Source organism: Aythya marila, assembly GCF_965140915.1.
Source record: "Aythya marila genome assembly, chromosome: 1".
NCBI classification, from domain to species: Eukaryota; Metazoa; Chordata; class Aves; order Anseriformes; family Anatidae; genus Aythya; species Aythya marila.
The window spans coordinates 113,247,799-113,263,005 of record NC_139042.1 but is presented as its reverse complement, the minus strand read 5'-3'; the positions used below and the strand labels follow the sequence as shown (position 1 = coordinate 113,263,005).

Below are 15,207 nucleotides of genomic sequence, written 5' to 3'. Positions count from 1 at the left end.
CATCGATAGGACTAGAGTGAATGGCTTCAAGTTGTGCCAGGGGAGGTTCAGGTTGGAAATTAGGAGATATTTCTTCTCAGAAAGAGTAGTCAGGCATTGGAGTGGGTTGCCCAGGGAAGTGATGGCGTCACCGTTCCTGGGAGTTTTAAGGAAAACTTGGACCTGGCATTTTGGGACATGGTTTAGTGGGTGACATTGGTGGTAGGATGATGGATGGACCAGATGATCTTGGAGGTCTTTTCCATTCTCTGATTCTCCTGAGGCAGCCTCAGCTGTCCCGCTGGTAGCGGTACCCCTGAGGGGACACAGGACAATCCTTTTCGTGTTCAGTTGCTTGGGTGTTCAACACTACTGGCTTGTGAAACTTGGTGGGGGTCTGGTTCCTGTGGTGGCAAGGAAGTTAGATGTCACTTGGTCGTTCGGTGGTCCTACAACCCTTGCCCATGGCTCTCTCCTTCCCAACTCGTAGGACCTCGTCCTATATGGACGCTGAGCTGCGGTTCGGGGCAGAATATTTATCTGACTTGAATATTATTAAAATATTTTCCTGTTTCCACAGCACCACAGCGTCTGGCTCCCTGCAAGGGGCCGCTTGGCAGAAGAAGCCCCCCGCGCTGAGGGACCCCTCTGCGTGAGCTGAGGCCGGGGCAGCGCTGCAGTGCCCGACCCTTGGGGGGCGAGGCGCGAAGCCCCCTCGCTGCCCCCCGCGGCCTGCGGCGGCCCTAGCGGGCTGTCGGCACGGGGGCGGCGCTAGGACCCGGGGCGGCGGCGGCGGCGGGGCCGGGCGGGGGCGGCCCCTCCCGGGCGCAGCGCGAAGGCGGGCGGGCGGGCGCGGGGCATGGTCCCGGTGCCGGCGGCGGCGGCGCGGAGCGGGAGCGGGCGCGGAGCGGAGCGGAGGTGGCATGCGGCGCGGAGACATGCGGCTCTGCCTGCGCGCTGCCGCCCCGCCGACATGGACCGCCGCCGCCTGCCGCCGCTGCTGCCGCCGCTGCTGCCGCTGCTCTGCGCTGCTGCCCTCGGCGCCGCCGGGCGTCTGAGCGCCCGCCCCGGCAACGAAGGTGAGCGGCGGCGGGGGGGCTCTCTCCTTCTCCCTCTTTTCTCTCCTCCTTTTTTCCCCCTTCTTCCCTTTTTCTCCCCCTCTTCCTCTCCTTCTCTTCCGTCTTTTTCTTCTTCTTTTAAATTTTTATTATTATTTTTATTTTTCCTTTTTCCTTTTTAAGGTGCTCGGTCCCTGCTGCCGGGGGCGCGCCCTTACGAGCAAGCCTGGGGGTTCGCCCTAATTGCCCCCGGGCCGGCGGCGGTGGGGGCTGCGGCGGTATTTGGTGCTGCCAAAGTTTCAGCCCGAGCTAAAAAGCGGCCCCGCTGCCCTGCCCCGACCCGCCGGGGGTGCCGGAGCGTTTGGGTGTGGGATGCCGGTCGAACCGTGCCCGCGCCCCAATTTTGGGCAGCGTTTTGTTCTCCTCCGCTGCGGCGGTCTCCGAGCTGACATTTGGTGGGGACGCGTGGTAGGTGCCAGGGAGAAATCACGACCGCTATTTGAAAAAGTAATTGAGACACTTTTTTGGGGGGAAAGGTAAGGTTGCCCTTTCCCCGCGGAGAAGAAGAGCAGAGCCCCCTCTGCCCCCTCCCGCAGCCGGTGCCTGCGGGGTGTCCGCCGCAGCCCGCTTTGGGGACACATCCAGGGGGTGCGAGGAACTTGGGGTGTCAGCCCTGCACGTAGAGCTAGCACCTGCTCCGCCTGCAGCATCCGCAGGGCAGCGGACAGTGTCGCCGTTACAATTAGCCTTTCTCCCCAGCGAATGATGCTGAGTGTGTTCTGGTGCTGGGGCTGCTGGCGGGATACGGTAGTGAGGTAGCCACTCAAAATGATTTCCGAAAGGAATTAACAATCACATCAAATAAGGGAAGATTTAAACTCCACAAATCCTGGGTAATCTGAAATAGGTTGTTTTTATTGCTGGGAAGAAGCTGTGGCACCACCGTGCCAGAAGAATAATGTAGCATCTGTTTGTACGTTTGATGTAAATTTATTTTACGTAGGCGCTGCTTCCCAGGTTACTTTTAATAGTTGGTTGCTCTTAAGCCTCCGTATACACGCTATTTTGGTACCTATTGTCATCTTTCACAAATGGTTTTCAGAAATGAAAACACGAGTGATAGTAGGGGTTACTGGTGCCCTGTGATTAAAAGCTTTTTGGAAACGTGTGTAGTTCAGTCAGTCAGCAGAGCAGCTCTGCCTCCACGGCAGTGGCAGGCAGACGCAGTCTGAAAGCTGAGACTAATTATGCAAAAAAAGATATTAGAGCCTTCACGTTTACAAAAGATACTTTTTATTTCTTTGTTTAAAATCACCCAGAATTGGGAAAGGAAGAAAAAAATCAGTATCACATAGAAAGCATATTAAGCATCTTTTCCGAGTCAGAATCCTATTCTCTATTTTCAGCTTCAAAAACTTGTAACATAAAGGTAGTATTTTCAAAATATTTAGTGAAAAGGCACAACATAAATACAAGTACTGGACAGTAACCTGCTTTTGCATGCTTACTTTTTCTGGAGTATATATGTTGCTACTCATTTAAAAAAAAAAAAAAAAAGCATTCCCAGTTTCTTTTAAAAATTGGACCAACATCAGAGTTTTAATTATTTCCACTATGGGAAGCTCAGTAATTACTTCATTTGCAGTGTTCTTGGGCTGATGATATGAATTGAGAAAATCCAAATTAGAATTTGCTGATGCTAGTTTGTTTGGTAATCAAGCATTAGCTTGAAGCCTTAAATAGCGTCAAAAGATTTTCTTCTTTTAAATGATGATTTTCTCGCTACACTTTTTTCACTATTGCTCTTACCATTAATTTTTTCCCGAGGCTGAAGTTAGATGTTACTGTATTTCTGTGGGATATTTAGAAAAGTTTTCTTTCTTTACCGCTGAGAAGTTAAAATATATTTTTTGAATGGAGATTCTTATCCAAAAGCCTATATTAACAATATGTACATTTTTTTTCATGCACTTTAATATAAAGCTACTGTTGAAAATCTCATGGATTGTTTTAATAAAGAATGAAGTGCATTTTTAGTGCGTTTATGTAGCTTTGTGTAACTTCTGGGAGATGTGAATGTAGCAATAGATATGTTACAGGAGTGCCTTCAGGGCTCCTGGTAATATTTCCTAAATTTATTTGGATTGAAAGAATTACTTCTGTTTTTAAAAAAACATCTTTAGTTAACACTTGCAGTTAATACTAAAGCTGACAAGCGTTTGAACCAGAACTGATGGTTCTGTAGTGGAAGCGGATGGGAAGAAGGGAGAAAAGGATAAAAGGGGGGGCTGAAGGCAAGTTGTTGATTACTTCACTTTGTTATCCAGTGCAGTCCACCATCCCCTCTCACCTCCCCCCCCTCCCCTTTTTTCCTATCTTGGAGACCTTGGGTGTTTATTAATTTGCTTCATCCCAAAAAAGTTTGGAGTTTGTTCTTGCTGAAACATAAAATTTTCCACTGAGTTTATTTTTAAACTCCCTACCGTGCTCGTTGCAAAGCTGCGTGCCTTTTACCTACGTAATCACGGAGGTTCAGGAAGGTTCTGTAAAGTTCAGACTTATCTGTGTACAGTGGCAAAGTGTGTGCCATTTTCTGAGAGGCAGGAAAATGTCAGGAAGATTTAATGTCTAATTTTTCGGGTTTTGGAGTCACAAGCAGAACCCTGTGTGTGTGGAGAAACCACACATTCTGCTATTCCATTCCGGTCGATATTTTTCACTTGGGGAGGATTGTGGGTTTCTTCTTAGAAGGATACAATTTTTCTTTGAATAATTCCTATGGTATCAAGAAATTGAATGAGCTATATCATTTAGTAATTTAATAATTTTTCCTCTGTCTCTTCGGTAACTATATTGCCTGCCCGAGGGTACCAGCAACTTTAATTTCACTGTTTTATAACCCACAACAGTTAACACTTGACCTAGGTCATTAACAGGATTATCAGCAAATTTGTTTAAGCTTTTACTGACAACCTGAATTGCTTCAATAATATTTTGACTGTGCAGACAGGAAACTTCTTGTAACCTCTCAATCTAGCATAAAATTAATTTCTTGTGAACACAGCTACCAAAAGATCAATACGGTAAATCTGCTTATCGTACTTGGTTTCAAATAGTGTCTGTTTTGGTTAACAGCAAGAAGGTTCCAATCAGCCGCTGTTTTCAATCCGTGCTGGCTTTGGAGATGTGGTTTCATCTTTTTTTCGTTCATTAGCGTCTCAGAACAGTGCACACTTAAATTCACCATTTTATCTGTTAACACTTACAGTCACTCAAGACAACTTAGTGTGCCTTGTGACAGCTGTTGGCATGTTTTTGAGAAATTCAGTGTTTGCCTGTGGAGCAAAATGCCTGGCCAACTTTCGCATATCATTTTGGGAAAGGCTGGAAATATTGGAAACTTTTCAGTAGGATCAAAAGGGATTGCACAGGGAAATGCTTTTTACAAATCTCGCCTTACTGTATGTCAGGTATCATTAGGTCAGGATAAGTCTTCATGTATCATGACACAATTCCTGCTTATAGCTCGCTGTTGAGTGTTTATCTGCAAAAGAAATCAAAAGTAGGCTTAGAAATCTGAATATGATGCCACTTAAGTTTGAGCTTTCTGAAATTAAATTTTGTGTGGGTCTAGAGAGCTGTTTTTCATACAGTATATACTCAAAGCTGCTGTGCTTCATCATAAGCTGTATGATCAGACAGATAATGAACATGCTTTAAAATTCACACTCTGATGTTTTCAAAAAGCTGTGCAAAAGGAGAAGGAAGTTGAGCAAATTCCTCATTTTATCTCAGTATTTTTGATACCTGACTCTCACACGTGGATTAATTTATTTTCTTTTCTGTTTATTGCTGAAATGTGTCATCGCTCTACCCCTGATTTCAATACGCTGTACTGAAAAGAAGAATCACCGTATTGCCTATAGCAAACTTAAAGCAGATGTTTGAAACGGGGAGATGTTCAAATTGGACACAGCAATTAATTGTTATTGCAGTTAGTTTGGATATAACATATTTGCTACCCAACGAACCAGTCAAATCATAGATGCTCGTTAAAACTCTCTTCTGTACTTTCAGCCATAAGAAGTCAGGCTTTGGGGCGCTACCGGAATGAAATCACTGCGCAGATAGTAGGCATGCGAAGTTTAACAGTTGTTTGCAAGAAGTCTTTGCGAATCAGGAGTGCGTTCTGATGGAACTTAAATTTTTCATTCCCATCTGGAAAAACATGCAAATTAGCTTTATTATTATTACTATTTTTATCTGCAGGAGTTAAGCTAATTGCTATTAGTAGACTTACTTTTGATTTTGCTTCAGAACTTTTCCTCCAGGAGTGTGCATGTAACGGCTCTTGTTCTTGTAATCCCCACCCGATGAAAGTTTGGAAATACAGATGCAGGTGTTCATTTCCTTGTTTTCAGAGCTCTGGATTTTATCACCAGTGAGGGTCACTACAGAGCTGTTACCAAATCCACCAGTGCAGTCGGTCGCTTTTTGTGCAGAGCCTGTGTTAGCTCCGCGGGCTACCTGTGATTCATAGAGGCACCACAGCTTTGTAGATGTTTTTTTTTCTTATAAACAAATAAATAAATATGTAAATGTTACTAATAATAACGGGAGATAGAACTGTGTCCTTATTTTTTGTTGAAGTTCGAAGCTGTGCTCAGTGGAGCAGGTATTGAAACCCCAAAAGGTCAGATTGATACCCTAAAGTGCAAAATTGACTGGACTTTTCAAGAAGTGTTTGGTAAAATTTAAGAGGTGGGACAGAGGCATCTCTCAAGCCCATCACCTTTCCAATAGATAATTCCAGTATCCTAAGTGTTGCTTTTCTGTAGTGAGATGTAGGGATTCTTTTTTCCCTCCTTTTCTTTTCTTTTCTTTTTTTTTTTTTTTTTTCCTTATCATTTCCTTTCTTATGGAAAGGAGCCTAATTTATTGAAGCATTGTTGAAACTAGTCGAACATGTATTTGTGAGGGAGATAAAAACTTGCAGTAAGAACTAATACAGTGAAATGCAAGATTTTGTATACAAATGCATGTGACTCCTGCTAAGTCTTCCGTTTTGCTAAAAGTCATTTTAGTGATGTAGCCCTTCTTATTTCCATGAATTTTTATAGAAGGTTCTTTTTTTACTTTTTTGATGTTTAAACTGTTCTATGCAAGAAACAAAGCTCAAAAGGGAATAGTTTAATTCAGAAGATGAGACGTGAACTCCCGGTGGTGTAATTGTGGAAACAGAACATGGCAGTAATTTGCTGGGTTAGGATCGTATTCCCCACTGGTCGTCTTGTTCTTCTTAGCTTTAGGTGCTTGATAACTCTTAGCACAAGGACTTCTTTTGCAGTGTGAAACTGATGTAAAATTGAAATTCAGTCCCTTGGACTGACGGTTCCTTTGAAATTTCTGCAGCGAATGAATGGAAGAAATAAAGATATAGAAATAGAGATAATCCCGCCTGAAAGAAATCTTAGGACAGTGACAAAAGAGTTGCAGCCTGTGAGAGTGCCGGGCAGGATGAATGAAACGCCAGAGCGTACAGTCTTAAATTTGCAGAGACGTTATTAAACCAGACACACTGTAAGCAGAAACTTAAGCACCACGCTCCTTTTTTTTCCATAAAGTATTGCATCCTGCTGTTCCAGGCAAAATATGGAGGAAAATCCCATTAATCTACTGAAAAATATTGACGAAAGAATAATAGCAGAGCGAAGGAACAGTGGCTGAAACTTCCTAGCAATTAGGGGAACAATAGGATGAATGGTAAGGTTCAGTCAGGGCAGTTTAGTGTCATATGCTACGAGAATGGTGATTTCTTTTTTTGCCAGCATCTTTCTCATACCGTTTTTATGTCTCTATTTGGATGGAGAAGTTCATGTTGCATTGGTCTGTTCTGGATGTGGTTTTTAAAATTTATTATTATTAATAATGATAGTGAAAAAAACTCCTCAAGCACAGCTGCCATACATACGAGTACAATAATTTCGAATTACAAAAAAAAAAAAAAATCTTTTAAATTTGTGACTTGGGAAGGAGATTTTTTTTTTTTTTTTTTTAAATCTACAGTGAAGAGTTTCTGTTGAAATAACTAAAGCACCAAAAAGCCTTCTGGTCCACAGTAGTCTTCCCAGAAACCTTGCAGTAACAAATAGCAAACAGTGACATTGTTTCTTGATTTAGTTGTTGATAAGTTAGAAAGCAGCTAGAGGACTTCTGCCACGTTTGCTTTTTCTGAGGGGCTAAGGCTTGTTAAGAGCTCCCTTTTGGAGTGGAGGGAAGGATTGAGGAAGAAGAGATGTAGACAGACATAAAGTGAAAGCTTGAACTGAATCACATGAAAATCAGACCCAAACTCAAACTTTCTCCAATTATTAACACCGTTAGGGACCCAGAATTCAGGGCTGACAATGATCTGAACACTGAGCAAAGCACAAATTAAGAAATTCCTTGCCTCTCTGAAAGTCTAAGCTTTGTTTACATTAGTAAGCTTCATGACTGTGATTTACCAGTGGTGAATTTCAACAGAGACTGCAATTTAGGAGGGGCAGATGCATTTTTACCATTCCATTTAATCTTTTTTTGTAATGGTGATTCTCTTCTTTTTCTTAAAGAAAAAAAAAAAAAAAAAGAGAAGGCAATATCTGTCCAGCTATAATGTTCATGACACAGACACGTATATCGAAACAGGTTCTGAAAATGCTAGGGCCCTATCCTGCAGAAACTGGTCTGCCACGTATGCTTTAGCTCAGAGAGCAAATGTCTTAACTAATGGTGAGAGGTCAGTTTGCCTGGAGAAGAAGGTTACAGTTATCAAAGATGTAATGTGATCACCCAAACTGTTTAGGGGTAACCCACCTTTAGGGAAACCTCATTGGTCTCCTTTGTTCCCACCTTACCTGTGCACAGTGCCACGAGCCTTTCTTATATGCCTGTGTTTTTTCTTCTCTCCCTGCCCTCCCATAATTCCACATTGAGCCATGCAGAGTAGAAAGTGGAAAACATCTTTTACTTCCCCATCAACTCTGAGAACCACGTGTCCATTCCTTCTTACCAAATGCTGTTTACAGGGAGAAGGGAGATGCTGCAATCCTGCAGGTGCCCAGAGAAAAGGTACAGAACTATAGGTTTAAGGACGGTGCCTTTTCCCTAATCAGTTGGTTGTACTGATCCCAACTGATCAAAAGCCACATTAAAGCTGGACAGGGTGTTCAAGAAACTGAAGGAGAGGTTTTCCATTCTAACCAAGAAAACCAATTCTGGAGAAAAGGCACATGCTTAGTTTGTGCAACTTAATGGAAACCTGAGCTGTTTGTGGGAAGGTAATGGAAGTGGAAGAGTAAGCAGAAAACGGGGGCCTGAAAAACTGGCTTATGGGTAGATGGGAATAGAAGAGTCATTTAAGCATTTACCTTTGTTATAAATATTTGTATTTCTCACATATGGAAATAGTGAAAAAAGATGTTAGCAGGGTTTTGGTTGCAAAGGCAGCAAATGAAGTCAGGGGCAATTCCATTTTTCATATGGATAGCTCGGCACACATGTTCTGCATTAATTACCTCCATAAATTCTCTTAACCTGGCAAACAATGAAAATATCATGTTGGTGACATCACTGTATTGGAAAATAGAACTGGTTTTAGCATCTTGATTTTCTCAGCGTGACACTCGAGGAGATTTCTTATACTATTGGCATTTTACTCCCCTGATTTGCACCAAGATGTTTAGTCATTTGTTCGGTGGGTTTATTTTATCTGTGGAGTGGCTATGGAAGGACCCAAGCATTTCATAGCCCGGGCAAGCTGGAGCCCTTGATTCCTGTGAGCAGAGAAGAAAACCTTGACAAAACTCTATCAGGGCACACCTGCAGAGATTTCTTTCTGCATGTAGTATTTTAGGATTTTCATAAACTTTTTTATTAAATCTTGATTTCTGTATTTTGAACCTAACAAAAAAAAAAAAGTTAATTATTATTATTTTTCCTGTGCCCTGTATGAGAAATTTCTTAAAAGCAATTTTTTTTTTTCCCCTAAGGTTTGGCATGCTGCCAGCTGATTCACTTTGGGGGAATCACAGCATTTTTCTAAATGCATGAGTGGTCATTCTTCTGCTCAAGTCCCTGTCTGAAAAAAAATTCTCATCAATGAATTATTATTTCCTGTTTGTTTTTTTTTTTTTTTTTTTTTTTTTTTAGTGTTTGAACTGCAGGAAAAATTCTGGGAAGTTCTTAAGGATTTTTAGTCATAGGTGCTGCATGTGGTTAGATTTTTTTTGTGATACTTTGAGGTGTCTAAACTAGAAACTAAGTATGTCTAACAAGTTTTTGAACTCTCAGTTTACCTTAAATAAACACAGACACTGTTGCAACATATATATATATTTCCTTGAATTTCTTAGAAGCCTTCCCAAGCATGGTTCTTTGTGAAACTCCAGTAGACCTCAACTGTATGAGATCCTCAGAGGGGCTCAGTTCTGCAAAACTAGTGAATACTGAGTATTATTTTTTTTTCCCAAGGGAAGAGTTGTGCAATATGCTTAAGCCCTTTTGAGAAGTGCTTTAGAGCTTGTTAAAATGATTTTAGCAGTGTTTACTTTTGGGTTGGGCTGCCTATCCGTAGCCATATGGTGCTTCAGGATTTGGGGAACCCAACAGGATTGGTCTCCTATCCCAGGAGAGAGAGACCTGCTTATTCTGGGCTGTTAAAAGGTGAGGTGCCTGTGTTTAGGTAACTGAATCTCACTTTTTTTTTTTTTTTTTTCTCTTTTCTGAGCAAGGTGAACTTAGCTTTTGCCATTTAAACTCTCTTTTGATGCAGTAGCCCTCATTTTGCATTTATTTAATGCTGTGCTTTGCTCATGTCAGATTTAACACTGTAGTAGTAGATTAAAATGAGATTCAGAGTATTTGGACTTGAATGTAGGTTCAGTTGAACAGTAATTCAGATATCTAAGGGTTTATGTAATGTCTTGTAGGAGATATTAAAAAAAAAAGTCAGAATTGGTTTAAAAACGAGGATGCAAAGATATGAAAGTGACACAATAATTTGGAACCCATTAGGTTAACCCATTTTTAATTTTGATATCCTTGTCTTAATGAAAAGAACTGGCACATATCAACTTACAGGAAATAGCCTAATAAAACCAAAACCTTATTAGGCCCTTTTGATAAACATTGCATTCCAGCCCACCAGTCATATGTTTTTGCATACTTGGAAATTGAGCTTTACACTGCTTTAACAATATCAAGAGGACTCTCATGTTTCAAACTAATAAAAAAGAAATAAAATCGGTTTTGTCTGTGTTCATCCACGAGAAGTTCTCCTGCAAACCAGGCAGTTGTCAAGACGATGCAGACAGGTACTCAGAGGGAAAGCAGTGTGCAGATTTGCCACCCCACTCCTGTGACAGGAGCTGCTAATTCACACGTCGTCATCTGTGCAGAAATGGCTGGTCGTTTCCTTTTCACAATCACCAGAATAACTTTCTTGAGGTGTGATGTTGGGATGTTTGAGTCTACCTGCACACCTGTAGGCTCAATACAGGTTGAGTAGAGAGTAATGTTGAAGGTTACCTGTGCTACCCAGCCTTAACTATTGCTCGAGTTCCCTCCATGGTAGGGCGGGGGGAAAAGCTGTTGGTGTTACCTGAACACTCCCAAGGTTTCCAGCAACACGATGCTCAGCAGTTTTCTGTTCTACTTTGAAATTTGTTCCCATTTTGCCTGCTAAGGAACAGTGTACCTCTGCCAGTTTGCTCTCTGAAGCCTTTCCTGCAAGGCTTGTGTTTTCGGACCTGATAGTCACATTCAGGAGACTTAGGGTGGCATTGCCCCTCTCCTGCTTGTAGGCTGCATACCTAGTGAGAGGAGGAAGACTACCAGAGTGCTTCTCCTTAGCATTGAGTGCAGGTGAATTAGGAGCTGGCTGGTCTCCCTCCAGCAGCAGTTTGGGCATTCCCTCGGTGTAGCGAGCAGGGAGAGGGTTGCTGCACAGTTGTGGATCCTCCCTTATCTGCTTCATTTGGTGTTAACAGTCTGTGCTGTTATTTATTCCTGTATTGCTCGTTGCTGTGCTGTCTTCCCTCTTTTATGGCAGCCTCTATAAAAAACTTGCAACCAAGTTCCTGTTTTGGCTGTTTCTGTATTCAACCCATGGAAAAACTGAGGCACCCCAATCTGGCCCCAGATGCTTTTAAGGAGTGTGCTTGAAGAGAGAAAGATCTGGGAGGAAAATGAAACTCTTCCTCTTGTAGAGCTGAGGACGACTATTGTAAGAATAGAATTTATCAAATAATCCAAGTTGACCTGGAAGTCTTATATGTTTTATAGGTGAAATAATCAATAAGGTAACTTGATTCATATTGCTAGTCTTTTGTCTTTTATTTGAAATTTTTAACCATCTTTTAATTTTTGAAGTAGTTTATAAATTATTTACTGAACATTTAGCTGAAAGGAAGGGAGGCTTGGGCTATCCGGTGGCCTTTTGTGAAGTTTCCCTGGTTCAGTTTTAACACAACTGTTTTTAAATTCATTTTGGTTTTCCCTTGTTTGTTCATCTCTTGCCCCCACCCTGGTGGAGTTCTTCAGTCAGCAGTTTAACCGCAGATTGAACATGACAGTTGCCAAATTTGGAATGTTCTGCACAAAATCATATTTGCATTGTACAGTATAATGGCATAGGCAAGAAAGGTTGAAAGTGCAGACCTCACAGTGTTGTGCCTCTCGGAGGACTATAGGCTGGCTTTGAGCTGTACCAGAAATCTCCCTGAGAAATCTCACACGTGGAAAAGAATTGTCTAGCAAGTGGGCCAAGCTTTGTTGGCACTTGTATGGGGTATGCGTTACCAAGGATTTAGTCCTGGCTGTTTTTAGGATGCTTACTCTATGTAGCTTAGTGTCACTTTGCTTCCTAGAGTGCTCCAGGCTGGAGGGAGACAAAGCAGTAAAAGCAGAGCTCTCTGCATGGGCTCCTAGCACATCTTTTATGCTGAGGTCAGTTGCTTCTGAGCATTTTTAGCAATAATTACATCTTCATTGCAACACTTGAGAGGAAATGCAGGACCATAATATCACAGGAGACTTGACTTTTTATTAATGAGCAAGCAGCAATCAGGTCCCAGGTCTGCTTCTTGGAAGCAGGCTTCAATGGTGAACACTCTTCCATGAGAAAAGCAGTGCATTAGTTAGCGTTGCTTTGTGGAGACATTTCTCATCAGCTGATTTTACTTGTTTCCTCTTCCCAAAGATTTTTTGGTATACCTTAGTAGATTTTCTATCAGCAAGATCCTAGTTGGTAATTATAGCGAGTGCATCAAGACATTGGCCTAGCCTATCTATCTATAGGTGTTGCCTATAAGCCTCAGAATAAACCAGAGATGATAAACCAAAGCTGATCTGCTGCAGCCTTTCTTACTTTCACTATCCTCACTAATTGGGAGAAGGGAGGGTTGAGAGTATTTAAATCTGTGCTTATAGATGTATGAAAATCCAGGTGCTGGTGCTCTTTGATGTAAAAAGGCCCCCCTTCTAAAAACGTATCTGTGTTTGCACTGACTCCACTCTGTCCCACCCCAAAACCAAGATCTGGCTAACTTCCTGCCGCAAAGTATTTTCTTTGCTGCTCAGAATTATATGACACATTTCAATTATGGGCATACACTCGTTTTTTTGGTCGTGGAGCAAATTTAAATTTTCCCATTTGTTAGCATATTTTGAAATAACTAGCATATTTCTAAGCTGGCAGTTTGATACCAAATAAAAGACAAAATAGTTTTTTTATTCCCTTTTTTTTAAAAAACTTTTAATTGGAAATTGAAAAAATGCTTTCTATATTTTACCTCATTGGCTATTGTTATACATTTTCTGTGTATAGAATAAGATTTAGAAATACATTCCTGTGGGGAAGTTGTTGCGGGTTCTTCTTTAACTATTACAAGCTGTCTTTTAGCAGGTTTTCCTCCCCTGTTTCTAGGTAGTTAGGATTATCTCAGGATGGTTCTACCTAGCACAACATGTATTATCTTTTTTTTTTTTTAATTTTTTTTTTTTTTTTTTTTTTTTTTTTACTGGAAGGGTATTTATACTGTGTTCAGTTCCTTGTCCAGCCACTATCCCATGTGTTTCTGGATCTGCCTTCAGTGTGAATCCAGGTATCTCGTTAGTTTTACAGTTATTTTTCTTTCGGTGACATCACTCCTGATAAAGCCTGCTGTTAGTGAGCCTGGAGTCAGGCCCTCTGCCATCACTCTCAAACTGGAAGCAATTTCAGATAGTGTGAGTGGGCCTGCACGTCAGATTCCACTCGAGCCTCCATTCGTCTTCTTCCTGATGCCACAAAGAAGAGAGTGAGCTCTGCACTTTGCGTCCTGCTGCCTGTTCCGGCTGCTGGGAAGGCACTTGTCTTTACCCCCTTGGAACAAGCGCACGTTGAGGAAATGAAAAATGCTCTCTCATGAAGTTCTGATGGCCAGAAGAGTCAGGCAGGAGAGGGAGCTTCTAGGAAGAGCACATGTTCTTAATAGACACGCTGCCGGTATGCTGCTGCTTGGCAGAAGTAGCCGCGGTATAGCGAGCAAGGCTGATGCGTGGCAGCGCCAAGTCGCTCATTTCCAGAGCCAGAATGGTGGTGGCTCAGTTCATACAGCACTGCAACGTCTCTATAGCAAATCTCCCCTAGTAATTACCACTAGTTTTAAAGAGTGTTATTTACGTGATGGGACCCATGCAGTACACTGAGATTGTTAGACAGCATTGGATTTTTTTTAATGTAGTTTTGTGAGAACCCCTCTGCGTCTCCTTACCATAATCAGTGATGCTCAAGATGCTCTATAGGAAAAGAGCTGGAGGTAGCAACACAACCATTCAGGTAGTTTAAGAATTACCCTAGTAATCAACATGTCAGCCTCATGGGTCTCTGTAAGGGTGCTCACACAGTTTTGCTGGAGGAGGAAATACAAGGAGTGCAATTGAGTTGTGGGAGAAAGAATGTGGTGCTTAACCTTCATAAAGAGCCTGCAAGTCCTTATTCTCTGTCATGTGGCCTGACCTCTAAAACTACTCCTCTAATCTCATCTCAGAAGTGGCAATAATTAGGAAGTAAAAAGAATTATTGATTTTATTTTTGGGACTTTCCACTTCTTCTGTTCCCCAGTATTCTATTCAAGTGCATGAGAGCTGCAGGTAATCAGGCTCTGAAGTGAGGGCTGTATATGACTTGTAGTTATTATTGCTTACACAGCCAAAGGCTTCGTTGGGCCAGGTGTTTTGGAATACCTGGTTGTTACATATGTGATGGAAGAAAATGTATTGCATAGTTTGACCTCTTTTTTTTTTTTTGGACTTTTCTTAAGTCCTACAATTCATGTTAGTATGGCTAGAAGTACACACCTTGCAGAGGACAGTGCCAAGAGAAAGGCTGCAACTCCTTTCTCTCTAGTTCTCTTTCCTATCTGATAAATACGTGTCTATTAGCACCTGTAGTATGTTTAAATATTAACATTTTCATTTAAATTTCATTGTGTTTGGGGAAAAATCTGTTAGGGTCACGCTGGTGTATGCCTGCTGATGTGAAGATCTGATAGAATATCTGTGTATGTTACCTTTCATGAATTGCTAAGATCTCTTTTGTGAATCAAATGTTGCCTTTTGTTAAACAAGAGGATATATCAGAGCTGAAACATGTTGAAATGAGTAATTGTATGAATGAATTGCTTCTCTAATATTTCACTTTTTTGCACTTAATCCTACAAATCCTTGAAAAAAAAAGTTAAGACAACTAATATCTAATCCATTCCTTCTTTACTTCTTCAGTTTTAGTGTAGGGAATTGTTCTCTCCTTCAAATTCTAGATTAATAGGTAATTTTAAGACACCTAATGTCAAAAGGTAATGTTTTACCGTTCCCTATCATTTTCTCTAGGGACTATGAACATAGTAGCCTCCAAGATCTGTATTGCTTGCTCTCTGTTGAGGTGTACAACTTTCTCCTGAACTCACAGGAAGATTGTGGGTCAACAGCTTTTTTCTAGGGGGGAGAGGGCAGGGTCATTTTTATCAGGTGGCAACCTGAAAAGAAAAATATTTTGCATTTCAGACACTATTAAAAAAACTGTACACCTTTAATAAAAAGATTTAAAAAAAAAAAAAAAAAGACCACGAATAAAGAAGTATTGAATGCA

At 41.5% G+C, this 15,207-nt stretch overlaps 1 protein-coding gene across 1 annotated transcript in view; it reads left to right on the top strand.

The window, feature by feature from the left end:
• The first annotated feature begins 867 nt into the window (after positions 1-867).
• Positions 868-15,207, top strand: part of EPHA3 (EPH receptor A3) — a 220,073-nt gene continuing 205,733 nt past the window's right edge. Inside the window, exon 1 of the mRNA XM_082765208.1 lies at positions 868-1,058. Within this exon, the coding sequence (XP_082621334.1) occupies positions 953-1,058 (106 nt within the window). The 5' untranslated portion in view covers positions 868-952. The remainder of the gene's footprint in view (positions 1,059-15,207) is intronic.